General features: G+C 38.4%; 1 protein-coding gene across 5 annotated transcripts in view; it reads right to left on the reverse strand.

Annotated features, from left to right (window-relative positions):
- Positions 1-20,407, reverse strand: part of csde1 (cold shock domain containing E1, RNA-binding) — an 88,663-nt gene that overhangs the window by 12,665 nt on the left and 55,591 nt on the right. For all 5 annotated transcript variants that reach the window (XM_059653477.1, XM_059653475.1, XM_059653476.1 and 2 more), the window contains 3 exons: positions 12,049-12,156; positions 9,982-10,157; positions 6,586-6,698 (listed from right to left, as the gene is read on the reverse strand). In XM_059653477.1, the coding sequence (XP_059509460.1) occupies positions 6,586-6,698; positions 9,982-10,157; positions 12,049-12,156 (397 nt within the window). The remainder of the gene's footprint in view (positions 1-6,585; positions 6,699-9,981; positions 10,158-12,048; positions 12,157-20,407) is intronic.

Here is a 20,407-nt window from a genome sequence, read left to right on the forward strand (position 1 = left end):
TAATACCATCTCAGACTCACCACTCATTCCTAATCTAGGCATGTGCACATTCAATTTGTAAATTTCTCAGTCATGAATTGTACAGGTAGAAACAGACCCTTTGGGCCAACTCATCCATGCTGACCAGATATCCTAAATTAATCTAGTCCCATATGCCAGTGTTTGGCCAACATCCCTCTAAACCTTTCCTATTCATATTCTGATCCAGATGCCTTTTAAATGTTATTTACCAGCCTCCACCACTTCCTTTGGTAGCTCATTTCATACATGCACCACCCTCTGAAAAAGGAGCCCCTCAGGTCCCTTTTAAAATCTTTCCTACCTTAAACCTATGCCCTCTAGTTTTGGACTCCATTACAGTGGGAGAAGACCTTGGCTTGTTCACCCTACCCATGCCCCTCATGATTTTATAAACCTTTATTAAAAAACCAAGTCACCCCTCAGCCTCCAGTCCCACTAGGGAAAATAGTCCCAGCACATTCAGCCTCTCCCTATCAATGGATGACCCCAATAACATGCTTCAATCAGGTTTTGCAACTTCCATTATAGATCCTTTGGCACTAGATTGATCTGGATGTGTATCATAGGATATACAGTATCATGTTTGGAACAGAGACAACAGAATTCTTCACCCATTTATGTGGTGAAGCTAGTTTAGATGGACTGGCAGTAGTATAACAGGATTACATACTGAAGGAATGATAGGAGTTCCAGTACTTTCAGCTTGATGGGTTGTTCACCTGGTACTTAATTTGGCATGGGAAAATTCTTAGTACTGAGGAATGAGAATGAGCTCTTGAACAGAAGCTAGAATGTAAAAGTCCTGTGTTTTGTATCTAGCATTCTAGAAACACTGGCAAAACGTGACAATTGACAATCCCAAAGTTCGTGTTTTGTAATTACACAGTTTTAACTCAGGAAAACTTGATTAAATTGGCTCCTTTAAAAATGAAGGAAGTTACCCGAGTCTGGGAGAAAAGGAAAAGGATCAGTTTTTAAATTAACCTTGTTATAACCAAAGGGCTTAGGTGAATAAAGACAGGGAGCCATTTTACCCCCTCACTCAGCCGTTTAATATTGGTCTTCCATCTGCAACTGTCACCAATTGGGAACCTCACTCAGGGGTCAGTGTGTAATGCTTTTGGAGCTTCACAGTGGTATCTTGTACAAATCTACAGGTTCTCATCTCCTTGCCACGTGTTCCTCCTAAAAGCATACAACTCATTACTGCGTTACAGTAAGAGAACATCTAGACTCACACACATGACTTTTTCACAATGTCAGTTAATGCTAATGATGGAATTCGTATTCAATTAAGAGCCTGGTGATGACCATGAATCCATTGATAGTTGTCAGAAAAACCCATCTGGATTCATTCGTCTTTTAGGGAGGGGAACTGCCATCCTCAACTGGTCTGGCCTACATGCATACTCCAGACCCACAGCAACGTGGCGGACTTAACTGCCCAGACAACAGTTAGGAGTAGGCAATAAATGCTGACCTAGCCATGGCACCCATATCCCATGAATAGAAATAGATTTCAGATTTTGGATTTGGAACTAGTAGCATGATAGTTTGGGTCCATGTATGAAGGGGATTTAAACAGTTAGTTTACCTTCCTGGAGCCATGTGATATTTTATATAAGCAGAATGTGAGCGCGAATCCTGGGGCAATGGGTTTTTCCCCCTTGGCATTGGGAGTGTTTTTAAATCAGTTTTAAAAATAAAACAAAGCAATAGCTTGCTTTCTGCTTAGAAGAACCAGGATTTTTGTTTTGTTTAGCAGGAGACAGTTTGGAAAGCTTTTGTCAGTTCAGAAATCCTAATAGTGTGTGAACAGTTTCTTGAAAAAGGGAGCGTTTACAAAAGTTAGGAACTAGGTTACCTCAGCACAATTTAATTCAAAGCTCCTGGCCAGAAAAAGGTTTTCACTTCAAATCCTGTAAGATTTCTTTTGAAGCTGAGAAAGTCTGACCTGTGACTAACCTTGGAAGCAGCTACGAAATTCTCACCAGAAAACTAAAATCAATAGTAATCAGGTGTTAAAAGAACTACTTCAATAATGCCAATCTACCAAGCCAGATTTCAGTCTGGAATCAGACTTGTCTAATGAAAACAACCAGCATCATAGTATTCATTTGAAGGCTTGAGTGTTAAGAGTTCAGCTGAATAAAGACATCACATCAGAGCCACTTTTTGTGCAAAAAAAATCTTCAAAATTACTTGATTCAAGAACAGGATTTTCATTTTTGGTATCAAAAGCCATATCAGGTGCAAACAGAGAACCCACAAAACCATTATAAATTTGGAATGAGATTCAGTCCTGATTGTTTCCACGATTTATATAGTACGGCCATTAAGTCACTTCAACAGTGAAAGAGTTTTACAACATTTGTAAGTAAACACTGGAAGTTCACTGCTAAAATTGATATTTAACATAGCTCGTGAGATCTGACTGAAGATATCATACTGTAGTTCAATTTAGCAGAATGTGCCCACGAATAGAACACTCTAGCACACAGCTTATCACAAAAAAGGCATCTCTAGTCAAAGCTTTGTAAACACCTGTAACAGTTATTTACAAGTGGGGAAATTCTTAGTGATTCTACCCTAATTTTAAAAAATTAAATGAAAAATGTAAATGAAATCTGCAAGTATCCTCAAAAGTCCAGTGATTTTAGTGAGATTTCACTACCCTCAAAGTTTTTCCACAAAGATCACTAGCCAGCCACCACAAACTATTTTACAAGACAGACGAAACTGCTCAACTCCGTTATGTACACACACTGTTCTTCCTGAATATATGGGTTATAAAAAAGGAAAAGATTCACTCTGTTTAATACACTTCTGTTTTCACCTTTTCTGGTAGGATACGTGGTCCAAACAAGCTTCGAAGCTTCTCTTATTGCTCATTTGCCAATCTTTTATCCATTAACTTTAATCGAACAGTTTAAAATACTATTCCATTTCCTCTCGATTATTCTCATTTAAAGAAAACAAACAACTCTGGTTTCTTTCCTCAAAAAAATCCCTCAAGTGATATCATTCCACTTTAGAGAATGAAGTAGATGCCAAACTATACTTAGAAAGCATACCCAAAACTAGACAATTCAATACTGACTTAAGCAACCTTCTGGAGAAGTTATAACATTAGCTTTTGTACTCATTTAATATGATATATATAAAAAACCTAGGATTCTTCCCAATTATTCTTCCTCACCTCAAATCCAAACTCTCTAATACTCACAAAGGGAGTTATTGGAGGGAAAGCACTGGCAGAAATTTGTGATGTTGCCAAGCACTCCAATTTCCTGTATGACAGAGTCCTAGGTATGTAGCAGTGGCACTGGACTGTGCCTGCCATTTGGGGGTTCTCCAAGTTGAAGGATCTGCTCACTTTACAGACAAAGGCTATTGCATTTTGGAGAAAGGCAATCACAATATAAAGGAATTCATGAAATGGTAGCTGACAGGACCTAGGCAGCTGATCAAAAGTGAGTGAAACTGAAGGTTGCCACCTTCAGGCTCCTATTAGGAGGTTTATTTTTAAAAATTCATTCACAAAGTGTGTTGCTAGCTGGGCCAACATTTATTGCCCACCCCTAGCTATTCTTCAACCACAGCAATGCATTCAGTGTAGGTGGACCACAGTGCGATTTAGGGAGCATGTTCCAGGATTTTTACTTCAGCAATACTGAAGGAACCGCAACACACGGTTGAGTCAGAGTGGTTTGCAGCTTGGGAGGTGATCCTGCAGCAGGTGGTGTTCCCTTGTACCTGCTGCCCTTATGGTTGAGTTCGCAAGGCAATAAAGATGCCTTGATAAATATTTGTAGCTGGTAGATACTGCTTCTACAAACACTGGCGATGGAGGGAGTCAAATGTGTGTGGATGTAGTGCCTATCAAACACTTTTATCCTGGACAGAGTCTAACTCAAATGTTTTGAAGTTGCATCCATTCTACTGATGCCTTGTAGATTATGACAGCTTTGGGAGTCAGGTGTGGGGTTACTTGCTGCAGGCCTCAACCTCTGATTGCTAGTGTAATATTTATACAGCTAGTTTCTGGTCAACTTGCACCAATTGTTAATTTTCTTCGGCAAAAATGAAGTGACATGAATACATCACAGGATGAGAAGTAGTGTCCTAACATCTTGAAATCTTCCCACCTTTACAGGATGTTGACAATGGAGATTCAAAGGTAATAGCTTTGAATGTCTAGAACTGAATGGTCAGGATCTCTCGAGTGTGCTTGCACCACACAAGCAAGACATCGCTTGCCAAACCTTATTACTGGTTGCAGTCTTGCTGCTTTTGGATATGGACTACGTCATTATCTGACATGTTACAAATGTGTAACGAACACTTGTAATTCAAGATGAACGGGCCTAGAACGCAAAACTGAGCTGCTTCATCTGTTATTATTCTTCTATCATGAGGTCTGAACTGCGGTTTAAGTGAGGATTACAAACAAGGAGAACAGGCTCCACACAGCGGCTGGTCTTGCCTGCCTGGAAGTTAGGCTCAAGGATGTCCTGATGAACTGTGGGTGGTGACAGGATGTTGCTGGGTACATAGCTTCAAGTCTCAGCTTTTTGGTAGCTCAGAGTGGGAGAGGATTGAAGGACACCCAAAACAATATTCAGTTTTTGCAGCTGTGCTGTGTCGGAGCTCAGAGAAACTCATCAGCACAGACAGCCAGGTACCTGCAAGAGATCTTGAATCGTGCCAGAGTGTAGGTGCAATGCAGCCTCAGAAATCTAGTGGAAAAATCTCAAAAATAAACTGAACTACCACTGAGTCAGCCTGTGACAGAGTGGCTGGGGGAGTTCAAAGCTGGATCTTTGAAAGAGGCAATTTGGAAACCTTTATAGAGACTATCATTTTAATGATATTTGGTGACCTGGTCACTATCATTTAGTGGTCTGCTGAGAAACTGGTGGATTTGACCTGACCGACTGCCTGCCATTCGATAAGTTGTCAGATCTGTGAACATGTGTCAGACATGACATGTGTCATACCTGCATTCCAAATTAACAGATCATAGACAAGTTTATTTTGTTTTTGATTGAAACTGCATTCTTGTGGCTTTAGTTCTCTTATCAAGTATATGGATTCTCATTTAATTTACAATAATCAAGATGAGTTACTTGCCCCAAACTAGATCATTGCATCTAAGATAATAAAATGCGAGGCTGGATGAACACAGCAGGCCAAGCAGCATCTCAGGAGCACAAAAGCTGACGTTTCGGGCCTAGACCCTTCATCAGAGCTCTCTGATGAAGGGTCTAGGCCCAAAACGTCAGCTTTTGTGCTCCTGAGATGCTGCTTGGCCTGCTGTGTTCATCCAGCCTCGCATTTTATTATCTTGGAATCTCCAGCATCTGCAGTTCCCATTATCTCTAGATCATTGCATCTTTTGGGTTTCTAACAATACTGGATCACAACTATTTGCCCCTCTCTTCTAGGGATGCTTGGGGATCTTGTGTGCCAAATAACAGACTCGAGGATTGATTTCAGCCTGCCAGACGATTCAACTCCTCAAATTCATTATTTTGCAAATGGGACCCATGAGAGAATGCAGTATAATTACTAAACCACATCACAATAAAAAGGTGACAAGATTTCAAGATGCTAGATCATTTCTTCTCATCTTGTGATGCACTAACATTATGTCATTCGTCAAATAAAAATAACATTTTGCAAACAAAAAAGGACCCCAAATTTCAAGGCTATAATTTGCAATATTAAAAATTTCAACTGATCAGTGTATTGGCTACTGAATTAAACACTGAACGTAGAAAAAGGTAGGAATGCCTTGCTATTTAGGAACTGCATTTGGTAACTGTTGAGCTCTTTACTGGTTTTACCTGATTTGCGTAGTGTTTAAAAAACTAGAAATTTCAGCTGAAGAACTTGATATGTCCAAAATTGTTACTTGTACAGAGCAAGTGAACATAACTATCATTCAAATTCAAATAAACATGGCATTTGAATTTGAACCAAGCTGTATAATAAGCATTGTAAAATTTGAATTACCAAACTGAAGAATAGTGCAAATAGAAGCAAAATTGAGAATCCAGCTCAATTTCAATACAGAAATCTAATAAATATATACTGGATCAGTTACACAGAGGTAGCCTCTACTGATCCTTTATTTGAAGCATTTCTGGTTGCAGTTACAACTGTTACAACACACTAGCCCTATTGCGACCAAGAATTTAGCTTCAAGTTTTCTACCACATAAGAGCCTTGCTAAATAATTACAAATGAAACTAAATCAGTCAATATTGTTTTCACTCAGTCATTTAATGCCAATACAGAAAATGGACTCTACTGTCAAAAACTGATTAACAGATTACAGGAACTGACAATTAGAAGAAGAAATGACTCAGCCCACTGTACTGCAGAAGGTTAAAAACTAGCAGCCTATTCTAATTCCATTTTCCAGCATCTGGCTGATAGCTTTGAATGTTCACTGCAATTTATATTCTAATCCAGGTACGTTTTTAACAAAAATCAGAGTGAATGCCAGTCTCTGGGTGACAGTTTTTCTGAAATCCACAACGTTCACCTGGTCCTTACCTGTTGTAATCTTGGCAACTTTCTCAGCACTCACTTTGTTCCCTTTCCCCTTAGACAAACTGTATTCCACAACATCTCCGACATCCAGCTCATCAACGTCACCCGAGAACTCACTGGGGACAAAACATTAACTGGTGAAATTTAACAAGCTGAGAAAAGGTTGAACTGAGTACACAGTCTCCACATCTAATATTTGTCTCAAGACCAATGTTTCAGAAGAGATTCAAATATTAGAACAAAGTGTAGTATGCTGGTTTATAACATTTCAGTCCTACACAAGCATGTTTAAATGGACAGCTACTACACTGGCCAAAAAGAGTTGTTTATTTTGGGAAAAAACAGTTGCACCTGATGTGGCAAACTTCCTTCAAGCTGTTACTTGTTCTCAAACAAACATTACTATTTAATTGCAAAGAACAAAGTATTTGACACAAATTTCTTATTTGATGGGTCTCATCTCTTCCTCTTCACAAAACCATGGCCCCCAATCAATAACTTCTCGAACACTGCTTGATTTCAAAAGTACATATCAGAGAACACATGTTGGCATTTCTATCTTGGGCCTTCTGCAGTGCTCCTGCAAAGCCCAATGCGGGCTGGAAGAACACCACCTCATTTGCCAGCTAGACACTTTACATCTTTGACAACAAACACTTTGCTCAACAATTTCAGAACATGGACACTGTCCTTCATTACAATTACCCTTTCTTCAACATACCAGCATCTCCTACAACCTGCCATAATGGTCTTGATTTACTCCCAAATTCACCACTGCCTTCAATACAATGCCAAACATTTAGGCATCATTCAAAAAGGGAGAGCAAGACAAGTCCACTCAAGACCCCCCTCAAGTTGTTGGGAATAAATGGTTTGATTTATACAACCAGACTGGATAGGCTGGGACATTTCTCTACTGGAGCACAGAAGGTTGATGGGTGACCTTAAAAGAAGTTTATAAAGACACCAGGGGCACAGATAAGGTGAATAGGGAAGGTCTTTTCTCCAAGGTTGGGAGGGGAGAAAGGAGAAGAGGGAGAAGAAGAATTCAAAATGGGGGGGGGGGGGAGGAGAAGAGAAGAGAAGAGGGGGAGGCATTAAAAAGAAAAAGACAGACGGAAGAAAGAAATATTTTAAGAAGGACAAAGGGGCAACTTTGTTTCAAAATGAGGATGGGTTGCGTTTTATGGACTGTAAGGGAAGTGGTGGATGCATGTATCTTTACACACATTTAAGAGATCTGGAGCAATAAAGGGCCCATAGGACTAATTTAGTTTGGGAATATAGTGGGAATGAAGAATGTTTCCATGCCGTACGACCCTGGCTCTGGAGGCACAAATAAATTTAGCAACTCCAGTTTTTACACTGGTTATGATCTGTAAGATACCATGGTGTGAACTGTAGTAACAGTACACTGTTCCCATACTCCAAATTACCAGGTTTTAATACATTAAAAACTCAACTTTAACACACCTTACCATATACTTAAAAAAAAAACCAAGCATCCCATTTTAGTACCAAATGGATAGAACTGAATGCCACATTAAATAAGTCCCTTACATCAATGAAACATCTTGGTTTGACCAAGATTTCTATTTCTAGGTACTGCAAATGTATACATTTATTTTTAATCATTAGCAGAATGCAGGAATTGCTGGCAAGACAAGCACGTGAGAATCTGGAGTTAACAACATTGTAGGCTAAGTTGGTAACTTCCTTAAGAAAACTAGCAAACCTGGTGGATTTTTACAATAACTGGTCATAATACTGAGATTAGCTGATAATTCCACACTTTAGTGTAATTAAATTTTAAATTCCACCAGTTGAAGGTGGATTTAAGCATGCATCCCCAGAGCATTAGCCAAGGACTCTAAATTATTAGTCCAGTGACATTAAGCATTATGACATCTTCCCCAGGTGACTGTAAACACATAATTCAAAAAAGTTTCAAATTGAGAGAATCTCTGAACTGTTTTAACCTTCATGTAGCTTCCTTTAAGAAATATTCTGTAAACCAAATTGCAAACACCTCAAATTAGATCAACTACTTCTTGCAAATGTTTGCTTTACAATAGATACAATTATGCATACAGCATTTCAGAAAAGTACTAAGTAATATTTGAGAACAAGTGACAGCTTGAAGGAAGTTTGCCACATCAAGTGCAATTGTTTCTTCCCAAAACAAACAAGATTTTTTTTTGGCCAGTGTAGTAGCTATCCATTTAAACACACATGCTTGTGTAGGACTGGAGTGTTAGAAAAAGGTACAGCTTAGATTAATTCTGGAAATCTAAAAACCAGATAAAATAGACTGAGGTTTTGTTATTCAAAAACATTTGCAATAGATAGCTTTGAACACAGTTATATTTGCCCACTGCAGTGCAACTGTAAATGCAGAGGAAAATGCTGCTGCAGCTAAGGTGCAATTCCCTACTAACAGTGTCATCAGCAGTCTGTTCTAAATCAACCAGGAATGTCTGTAAACTACAAAAACACAAGGAAAGGTCATGAAGCTGAAGAGCATAGGTAGGCAGTGCAAAGTCTTGAAAGGAATTGGACTCTGTATCCTGAGCCATAAAAGTCTACCTTCCCACACTTCCTGAAGGGCTGAAGTTATCATATAAATGGGGACAGAAAGGAGCAAGGATAGTTAAATTTCATTAAGCCAATTTGCTGAAGACCACGCACATGAAAATACTAATTGCTTGGAAACATCATTCATGGAGGGCAGTCATGAAAATCAGTACATTTTATGCACAGCTCTACTAGTTTCTGCTGGCACAGCAAGAAAAAAATTCACAATTATAACTTTATCAGCTGGAAAAGAAGCCTTTTGTGTTTTACATTCTTCAGATGGCAAATACTTTAAAAATAAACAAGTTACACTATTTCAAATATTTTACTGGCATCTGACCCAAACATTAAATTATTGGTTCCCCACTGGATCTCTCATTACAATCACCAAATGTTAGTGTTGCTAGAGAACACTTTTTCCAACCAGGCTGAACATGCAAGTACTTAAGCTAATGGCTGATGGATTTTAGGAACACGAAGAAAATGGCCACAAGCTTCCATAGTAAAAATTGCCATTTAACTCTTTTTACCTCACCCAAGTCTACAGAGTAAAAAATTTTGACAGCATAAATTCTTATTCAGAGAGAGACTGAGACACCATGGAATTTGAGACCCGAAAATCTTCAAGGACAGAATGTAGAAGAATGCAGCATTAGAAATTCTACAAGAGTAAAGAGTAATGTCAATATAATCCAGATACTCAAAGCTTAGGAAAACAACACAAAATAAGCAAATGAGCCATTTCACTCCTGGTATGTATTTCACCAATTAACTACATTCACATTATTTCGTTAGTACAATGTAATAACCAAATATGTTGCTCACCTGTAGTGAAAGAAGATTTCTTGATCATGTTGAGAAGTTTCAATGAAACCAAAGTTATCCTTCAAAGCTGCTACATATCCTACAAGTCGCTTGGCATTGGGGTTACGATTTATAATTTTGATTGACACTGCACTCTGTAGACCAGTTCTTTTAACTTCACAGATACTAAATTCAATCTACATGAAACAGAGGATACAAAAAAAAGTCTGAAGTAAGAAATTTTCTTGCCTAAATCATTTCCATGGATGAAACCATTAAAAACAAAAATCAGGAAGCACATACCAGTGGAAGTCATACTTGTGAATCTCTAATCAAGTATTCTGAAAAGCTTCAGTAATTAAAAAGGAAATTCTTAGTTGAAACTTCAGATGTATTATATCCAGTGCTTATAAAAGGTCACTACAACTCCAGGAAGTGACCCTAACCAGTTTCTGAACTGACAGACATGGTTATAAAAACAAACAAATGTCATTACTTAAAGCATCTTTAGGAGTAAATTTTACTTATGTACTTTTTTGGGGTTAAGGCTTTGATGCAAAAGGAGTGAATCAAGTTTGTGAAGTCTAGTGTTTTATTCTATGAAGTCATTTTATAATTAGATAATACCCAATAATACCTAAAGCAGTACCATTTTCTAACTACTGCCTTACAGCTCTCTACTCTTGTACTACTTTTCATTAAAGGCACTGACAGTTTTTGGTTTTTCCTGCTCTTACTTGCAGGGAATAAACTGCCCACATTTTCTTCACTTTTCTCATTCAAAATGTTGAAGAGACATAATGCTGAGCATTAATTGAGGATTTTTTAAAAAAATGCTAGGAATACAATGCAGGTTTGAGTTCAATGTATAGTGAACCCCTAAAACTGCTTTACAATTGTATTACACAATAATTCACCAGAAAAGCAAAACTGGCATGCATTCATACTGGTTATTAGTTTTGTTGGATATAACAGGGCAAAGATCAGGAAAAAAAACCAAGGATGAAGCTTTTCAATCCAATAGAATGAAGAATACAAATTTTATTTTTTCCAGTACCCCTCCACGCAAGGATGAGTTGTGATCAAGATAGACAAAATAATAGGTCTTGTAATACGGCTGGAAGTTAAGAAATTTCAACAGGTGAGTCTTTAGCATCACAAGACAATGCATTTCAAAATTTACTTAGCAGTCCTGTCAACATGGACTCATTGGTATATTGTTTGCAATGTGTCATGTTTGTAAATACTGCTGAAATCCATCATGCTGCATTGATTTTAAAAACAAAATCAGAATTCGATTAGTAACATTAAATTCTTCAGAATTTCATACAATGGCCACATGGTGGCTCTCTACCTGCTTTCAATTTTAAAGAGGATGCAGTACATTCGAGCAGCAAGAGGATAACATTGCAAAGTGTCATCTGACATAACCAACACCTGATCGTATGAATATGCGCAAATTTCTGGGCATGTTCCCTACATCATAAGAGGAATATACTTGCAGTTTACTTCACCGCTTTGCAAATAGAGGATAATGAAATCCACTGCAAAAGGGCAGGAGTTTTTGCAAGATTATGGGGCATATTTATCCCTGGAACACTGAAAAACAAGATCCATTGTATAATTTGATTAATTAGCAAGCACATTACTGGTGCATCACACAATACTGACGACAACATAAAGGAAACTATACGGATTGGTTCCCTCCAACTAGCAATTCTCAAGTCCCTTTAGTTTGCACTTTTCCTGATCACAGTCACTGACTTGGTATAGTTGTGTCAGCCTTCATACATTGAGCTAAACAGTCTCAAAAACTTTCCTCATGCAATTCAGCAGAAAATGGTTGAAAAAGAAAAAAGAAAAAGAAACTAGAAAATACATACAAGAGTTGGAAGTTGTTACCCTTGTGGTAAACGTAAGGTTCAGCAAACATATTCCATAAGCAAATAGCTTCCAAGACATTAAGTCATCACAACAGAAATTCAAATTGTGAATCACCTTAACATTTTGTACTGGTTATCTTTCAGAAGTGATCATTTTAAGTTAACAGATCAAAAACTTGTACTAGCAACTCAGAGCTTCATATACCTTATCACCAAGCTGTGGAATTGCACCCCCTTCCAGGTCTTTTATATGATATGGTACAGTCATTCTTATCCCAGCTTCCTCATATGCAATGATTCCCTCTTCTGCATCCTAAACAGCAAATGAACAAATTAAGTTAAGCAACAACTGAAGTCACCCCCCTCGCTTATTAACCAGACCACATTTACAAAAATTATTTTTTAGGGAATGCTCTGGTCCCTGAAGGAGCCAAGTTCGTTCAAGTATGAAGTATGACAAATTCCAACACGTGAGATCAGAGTTATCTTATATTTCAATTAAACTCAGACATTTTTTGAAAAAATACACCACTCCCAAAATAGTACTAAACATTTAAGATAGTCTGGAGGTGAATTGTACATGTAGTTTCCCAGTTTTATTAAAAGATAAAAGCATATTCAGCTTTCCCTTAAAAGCTAAGGAGGGAACAAATAACAAGTTGCTTTTGGCCAGAAACTTAATTGGATCAGCAGCACACATTATGATTACAAGCAGCAACTCATGCCGACTCCTTAGTGTATTCCCATCACCCACAAGTGAAAATTGTAACAGAATATTCTTCAACTACTCCCATGATCAAAGCTCAATACCATCCAGGGAACAAGCAGCCTGCTTGATCAGTAGCCCAACAGCCATCTTAAACATTCACTCCCTCCAGTGCTAACTACATTGATAAAATGCACTGCAGTAAACAAAGAACACTGCTTCTTTCCAAGTCCACGTGTTCTATAAACTAGGAAACAAGGACAGAAAAAGGGAATAAAAACACCAGCTCACAAAACATCCTGACTTTAGTCTCAAAATCCTGGACCACTCCATCAAAATAGCACTTTGGAACTCCCAGCTGTGCCATTACCCACATCCCAGAAGTGATTAAGAAAAAACAAACCAGATGGAGCAAGTGGTCTGTTCCTGAACTATAAATTCCATGAGTCAAACTGCAATGCAATGGCATTACCTTCAAGATTACATGAAGATCACATGATCAGTTCACTCACTCAATAGGCTGATGGGCATATACTCGTTCCATCCAGAAAACCTACACTGCAGCATTTAAAAATGTTTAAATGGCTGTTTAAGCTTATTTGCTACCTATAAATGCAGAGCTCCTAGCAATCTTGTATAGTTACAGGTTTTGTTACTTCTACCAGTTATCCCTTACTTTCTTACTTTGCAACCAGCAATAGGGTAGTCAGGATACAGTGACATGGCTAGAAAGTAGTTTCCACCCACCAACTCCATGATATTCATTTTCAATATTTTATTGATTTTAATCTTACATTAGATTGAACAAATTAAAACTGAATGAGATTCAATGATGAGGTCAGTATATTTGGGACAGTTTCTTAGACTGAGGTTGCAGAACCTAACAAGGAATAAGCTATTTTAGACTTGTTAACAGGCAAGATATGATCAATGAATGATCCGCAGTAATATGATCCTCTAGGCAAGTGATGAATTTTATCTTCAGTTGGACAGGGAGAAATGTGGGTCTGAAACTAGTTTTAAATTTGGGTAAAATGTAGAAGAGGCAGAGGACCAGGAAGATGGACACAGAAGTTGTAGCAGACATTTATGGAAATAATTCTTAACGCACCCACACACTGGGAGAAGAGAATGATACAAGATCCTGACTAAGTTAATGATGGTATCAAACTGAAAAGAAAGTGTATGTAATGGAACAAAGATTGATGGCAGGCAAGAAGGTTTAAACTAAAAAAAAAACGGCTTAAAAAAGAGAAGTAACAAAATTTCAAAAAGTATTTGTTAAATGCCATTAAAAACAGTCACTACGCAAGTCAAGAACTCACCACAACGAGAACAACATCACCATGAATGGAAGACTGAATACTTTACAGGAAAATCAGAACAGTTGGGCCATTTTCAAGTCAGCAAACAAGGCATATGCCTTGAGTACTTGTAATCTAAGTTAATGGCCTGGATGAAAGAACAGTGTTTTGCATCAGCAAATTTGGCCACACAAAACATTAGACAGTAAAGATGCTGAGGAGACTGGTGATCTGGAGGAGGCTGGACAGAGTTAAATCAAGACAAATTTAGCCCCTTTGTGGGGCATAGGGCTGAAACTAGGAGTCAGTTTTAAAAAGGGAGTCCCCTGTGATATTAATCCAAAATTTGCTAGGTCTACCAAAAATTAAACTGTACATAATGAGAACAAAAACAATGAAACCTAGTGGTAAACTCACAATTAGGAACTCAATGGATTTTGAAGTGCATATTTTGAAGGAAGGTGTGACAATATTTAGGTTGAGTATTAAATTCAACAGTAGTGAGCTGAATTGACACTGCAACTTGTCTAAAATGGAATCAAAGTGTGCTAGTGGATTTTTTCCAAGGTTTGGATTATAAGACAACATAAACAATTGTTTAGATAAAATGGAAATAACATTCACTGCCTGAAGCAGCTGGCCTGAGGTCAAGGCACCTGAAGCGCAAGAGGAAAGCTTCTTTCCAGGAAGAGGCAAGCAAGTGTTAGCTGGCAATTAAAATAAAAACTAACCACTGTAGATGACATGTTTGAGATGTTTGCCAGGGGCCAAACTGACCATTTGCCAGAGACTGGACATAGGCTGAATACGTAGATCATCTGCATGCAAAAAAGCTAATAGGAAAGCTTGCCCAAGAACAGAAGTTAGCTAGTTCAACAGGACATCTGATCAGCAGCTGGACATTGGCGACCAGCTTCCTGCATCCCAATTTCAAAGTGATTGTTGGGCAACTATTGCAAAAGTGGTTCACATGAATGCAGAAAGGAAATTTTTTCAGTGAATTTTGCATTTATCCCATTGTTAGACTTTAAGTGACTGGTATCAAGAGACTAATCGGCGATGTGGGAATAAAAGACTACACGGTTACTTTAAGATAAATAACAAGTTTTCATCAGTAATACTTAGATTGTCTACTTGTGAGCAGTGGAGAATGCGTCATTAATATTAGTTATTTGGAGCTTTGATCTACATAGGAGACAACGGTGACAGGGAACAAGCAACAAAGTGGAGTTAAGGTCAATCAAAATCAGCCATAATCTTATTGAATATTAGAACAGATGTTAGGGGCCAAATGGTCTTCCACTGCTCCCATTTCTTGTGTTTGGGTGTTATTGGTCCAATCATTTTTGCAGCCTTCAACTTTTTTCAGGTTTAATGATCTTCTGAATCTCCTCACATTTGTCTGATCTACAATATTTTGCTCGAAAGGCAAAGCCTACAGTTGGAACTTAACTAGTAAGCTACTTTCATATTTTGAAGATCTTCCATCATCTGGCTGCCTTTGTTCAGAAAAATGCCCGATGGCAAACAGACCATAGCCTCAGTCTCATCAATTGGAATGCTTTCCACTTTAAAAAAAAACTTAAACCAAGAAACTAAATTAAAAGTTAGTGCTCCCTTGGTGAAGTTCACTCCCCTCATTATCAGTAGCATACTGGGTTATGGGGATAGGGCAAAAAAAAGGCAAGTGTTCAGCCATCATATCGAATGGCAGGATATACTCCGAGCTGAAGGGCTGACTGGTGCGCCTATCTAATTTTGGTTTGTTTAGTTTGGTCATTCCTGACAAACACATCTCTGGGGCTTCAACTAGTTCTTCTACACTCGTTGTCTTTTAATGTTATTGATCACTGGAAATCTGTATTTTCTCCTCATTTCATAATTAATTCATCTTTCTTTAATCTGAAGACAACGACTCTTGGGTCTGTTGCTGTTAAACAGAAAATGTCAGTTGTGCATGCACATGCTTCCGATCAGGACTTCAACATACTGCAACATGCACTGTGCCACAGAAGAAAATTAGATACATTAAAACATTTTGAATGTAATACAACTCAACACTCAGCATGCCAGTGGCATGCTGAGTAAACACTGTACAGCCTGAAAGAAATGTATTTCAATGTTTCCAATAATACAAAAGTGTACATGATAGCAATGATTCAGACTATATTCTACTACTTCAGAGTAAAATCTTCAGTAATTACAAGATGGATCTTGCAGTGTAAAGTCTTAACCACCTAAATATTAGTAACTTTACTGCTAAGCCTAATTAGTGAAAGCAAATACAAGCCATGATTCAACAAACATGAAGTCAAAAAAGGTGCAATCACACTAAGATGAAGCTCACAGGAGTGATTTCTAAAAAGTATAAATTGTTTGTTATTTAACACCATGTGATCAATGTCAACAGAAAGCTCAGATTTTCAACAGCCAATAAACACTAGACATCAACATATCAGAAAATCTTCCGCACTTCAAGTTACATATCTAAATAACCCGTCAAAACTAAGTACCTAAATCCTAAATATTTTACCTAAAAACAGTACTTCTTATTTGCCTCAAAAGGAAGTACATTTGTTAAACAAAGCCATTTTACCAACTCCACAATGTACGCAGCAGAGAGCTGGATAAAAATCAGCTGCTCAGCAGTCAATTTTATTAAATCTATCCACTGTTTATGCAGAATCATTTATTCCCAACCTAGTACTGCAATGGCATGAACATATTTGATCCCAGTATTAACTCCAACCAGCCAAAAATTTAAACCTCCATTCACTCGTCCAATGGCAGGAAAATTCCTAGAATTGGAACCTTTAAATACATTGATTACACAAGTAGTCAGTTAGAATGCATACTGGAATGGCACAATCAAATCAATTACATGTGTGTTATGCTGGATTACTTCCTCCATTTTAATTTCAACTACCATCTGTGAAAAGCCAACAAAAGCCTCAAACTGCCAACCAACAGGACCGATCAGCAAGTAGCTTCACAATAAGTTGACAAGCAATCCCAGACACTGAAGTTATTCCAGAAGGCAGTAAGTGGCAGAAAAACTTAAGTGGCTCAGCTAAAACATTAGAGAAAATAACTTTGGCCTTTTAAGAATCACGCAAAAGGCAAATAACCGGCATCTCCAGCTCCACTGTGCAGTTAGTTTATGCTAAGCAGGGTTTATAAACCTTGCAGAAACCATAAAGTTCAATAGTTTGGCAGAATAAAAAAATCCACGAATATCAGATCATGCACTTAGGAAAAACAATAAACCAAATTAGGAACTCAAGTGAGCTATTCACAGTATGCTTCTACAATTCATGTAGAAACCTATAAATGCCCATTCACTCAAAATTTGATATTTTCACAAGAGGATTCATAGTCACTACTCAAACCATGCCAAAATCCCATCTGCCACTGGCAAAAGCAACCAAGGCTTCAGCCTAAATGCACTTAAAGATTGTAGCACCATGCATCTTACTGAATTGATAAATTTGATTTCAGACTATTTTCATACCTTTTCTTTTTTCTGGAAGGAAGACACAAAAGAAAAGTTAAAAAGGAAAATTTAAGCGTTTCAAAACTGGAGCCAGAAAAAGAGAGTGAACGTATGGTTGCAGTTTTTAAGCACAGTCAAGAGCCTTTCAATACATGTACATGTTTTCGCACTATATGTGTCAGACAGAATGCTAACCAAGGATATTGAGATAGGAAGAACTGCAGATGCTGGAGAATCTGAAACAAGGGTGTAGAGCTGCATGAAGACTGCAGGCCAAGCAGAGGAGCAAGAAAGCTGATGTCTCGGGTCTACCAGAAACATCAGCTTTCCTGCTCCTCTGATGCTGCTTGGCTTGCTGTGTTCATCTAGCTCTACACCTTGCTTTCCCATCAAGATGTTGGTCAAGCTAATACCAGCCCATTATCACTTTTAGCACAGTTTTTTCTTTCAAATGCAGTTTTGTTGCAATGATCACAAAGCAGATATTCCACATGGATCAAAGATACCACCTCCAAATCCTCAGCTTCATTTGGAGGGGTGAGGGTCCAGCAGGAGCAGAAGCAGAGAAATTAAGAACCTTGCCTCTTACTGTAATAGAGGACATTCCAGTTAGTTCAGAGGTGGGATGAGCAAGGCTTCTGCTGCATTAATTTCAATGGATTTCAGCTGAGTACCAGACTGTTCTGATCAAAAGCTAGCTTCTTTCGATGTCCAGAGCAGCACTCAGTCCACAAGATCACCTCAAGTTACTAAACCAGTAGCTTAAGGTGATTCATTTCAGAACTTTTTTCAAACAAAAAAAGGCAAACTTCAGACTTGAGATTAAGACCAGAAGCTTGTTCCAGCCACTTAATGTTTTCCCAATTCTGCATCCAAAGAAATTCAGTTCTATGGTTTTCCACAGCCCAGTCACTGGAAGCTACTGGCAGTCAAGTGTCAAAAAAAGTCAACTAGTAGAATGGTACAGACAAGAGTGGAAGGACAAAATAATATTCAGATTTACACTCGAATCAAGGAGCCCCAATCACAACAGTACAAAACAGGAACAAGCTCTACAGCCCATTGTAGGGAACACAATGCCATTCTAAACTAATCCCATTTGCCTGCACATAATCTGTACTCCTCTATTCCCTGCCTGTTCAAATAGCTCTCCAACTGCCTCAAAAGCAGCCATCGGATCTAATTCTACCACCAAGTAGGGTGGTCCAGGTTCTACCACCCTGTCTTAAAAAAAACTGCTTTGTGCATCTCTAAACCACCTTCCCCACCAAGTTTCAAAACTGATGTCCCCTAGTATTTCCTGGGCAAGGCTCTTGACTATCTACCCTGTCCATATCTCTCAATCATTAGGGAATCATATCAAATGGGGAGGATGATGTACTAGTAATGTTACTGACCTTTTGGCTCTCAATTTCTAGATGTTGCCCTAGGAACACTGATTCAAAAATCTCACCATGGCAGATGGTGAAATGTAAAATGTCAAAAACCTTGACTAAAGAGCTATCCTAGTGACCACATAACCACTGCCAGCTGTCACAAGTAAAAAACCTCCTTAGTAAAGCCCTTTTGGGAAGCCAATCTGCCATCCTTCCCTAGTCTGGCCTAAGTGGGACTCCAGACTCTGGATGAGAGCATATGGACCCTTAGCACTTATGGCAATAAAACAAAAAAAAGTGTTAGCCAATAATGCCCACATGCCAGGAATGACTAACAATTACTCTATAAATGCATCACTTCCTTCCAATTTCAGCCTTGTCATTTCTTCAGTTAAGATTTGAAAGGATGACATTTTGACCTGAAACAAATAAATTCAAGGTAGTTTGTCATAACACAAGCATATATTCTAAGCCACACCATGGAGTAGCAGACAGGTTGTTCTCCTATACACCAAAAGACCATTTGAAACATCATGTTCAGACGTTAGGGTTTTACCTACTGGAGGCAAAAATTGCAGTAATCCCAGGTTATTATATGCTTTTAATCTATTTTAAAGCAACAGCGATGGATATTGAAGCGGCCATGCATACCTTTCAATGAGGAAATACAAGGACGCAGCAAGAACAAATTAGCATGATGCTTGAGAAGAAATACTAAAAATTTGAGATGCACTCCAGCTAATATTTCTTCACGACAATGCCTTGGGGGCGAGGAGCTCCAATTCGAAGTAAGCCCTGATTTTCCTGGTACATGCCTGGAAGTATGAGAGGCTGCATATGCTACACTTAAGTTTGAAACTTCAGAGTTTGGATACGGTTAAGGTTAAAATTGCCATTTTTAAATTGCAGCATGCCTTTGTAGTAGAGAATGCCATGAAAAGGAGCCAGATCAGGTAGGGAACAAATAAAAAAGCCCAGTCAAAAAGCAGAAGATTGCTACCTTTGGACTAGGCAGTCACGGTTACGGTAGCTGAAGTGGTGAATCCAGGTAGGAAGTAAGTGTTTCTGTTAACTAACTCCATACAGCTGACGTGTTCTTTGCAGAGAAGCTGGGAACGGAATGAAATCCAATCCTGGGACAGTGAGAATTGTCAAAACTAGATACCAGTATGAAATATTTTCAAGCCTAGTGATTTGTGGCCTCAAGGGAGATTGATAAAGTGGGAGGTGACCATTTGCTGAGAAGTGGGACCATGCTTGTTCTTAAGACATGGGGATATAGCCTTGCAAACTAAGTAGGACATAGTCTTAAGAAAAGATTAAAGCTGGTTTGTGAGCACACGCTTGGATATTCTAAGTTTGAGTCCTGCAGCCTGACAACTATTTCCTCAAAGACGCATTCACAATTTAGAAGTGGTGCTGACATTCAGTATTTATTACTTTCTTTGCCTCTAATCAAATGATTTAATAGCTCATTTTAAACAGCAGATTTGGAATCACATAAAACAGACTAGTGTAAAGACAAATGTCCTCCCCTAAGGGCCTTAAAATGAATCAGGTTCTTGCAGTCAACAGTAATCTTGCTATATTTGTGGAATTCAAATTCATAACACTGGTGGGATTTGAATGTTCATCCCCATCTGGCCAGGCCTCCAACTGCTAGCTTGGTAACATACACCTTAGTC

This window comes from Stegostoma tigrinum, chromosome 21 (assembly GCF_030684315.1).
Source record: "Stegostoma tigrinum isolate sSteTig4 chromosome 21, sSteTig4.hap1, whole genome shotgun sequence".
NCBI classification, from domain to species: Eukaryota; Metazoa; Chordata; class Chondrichthyes; order Orectolobiformes; family Stegostomatidae; genus Stegostoma; species Stegostoma tigrinum.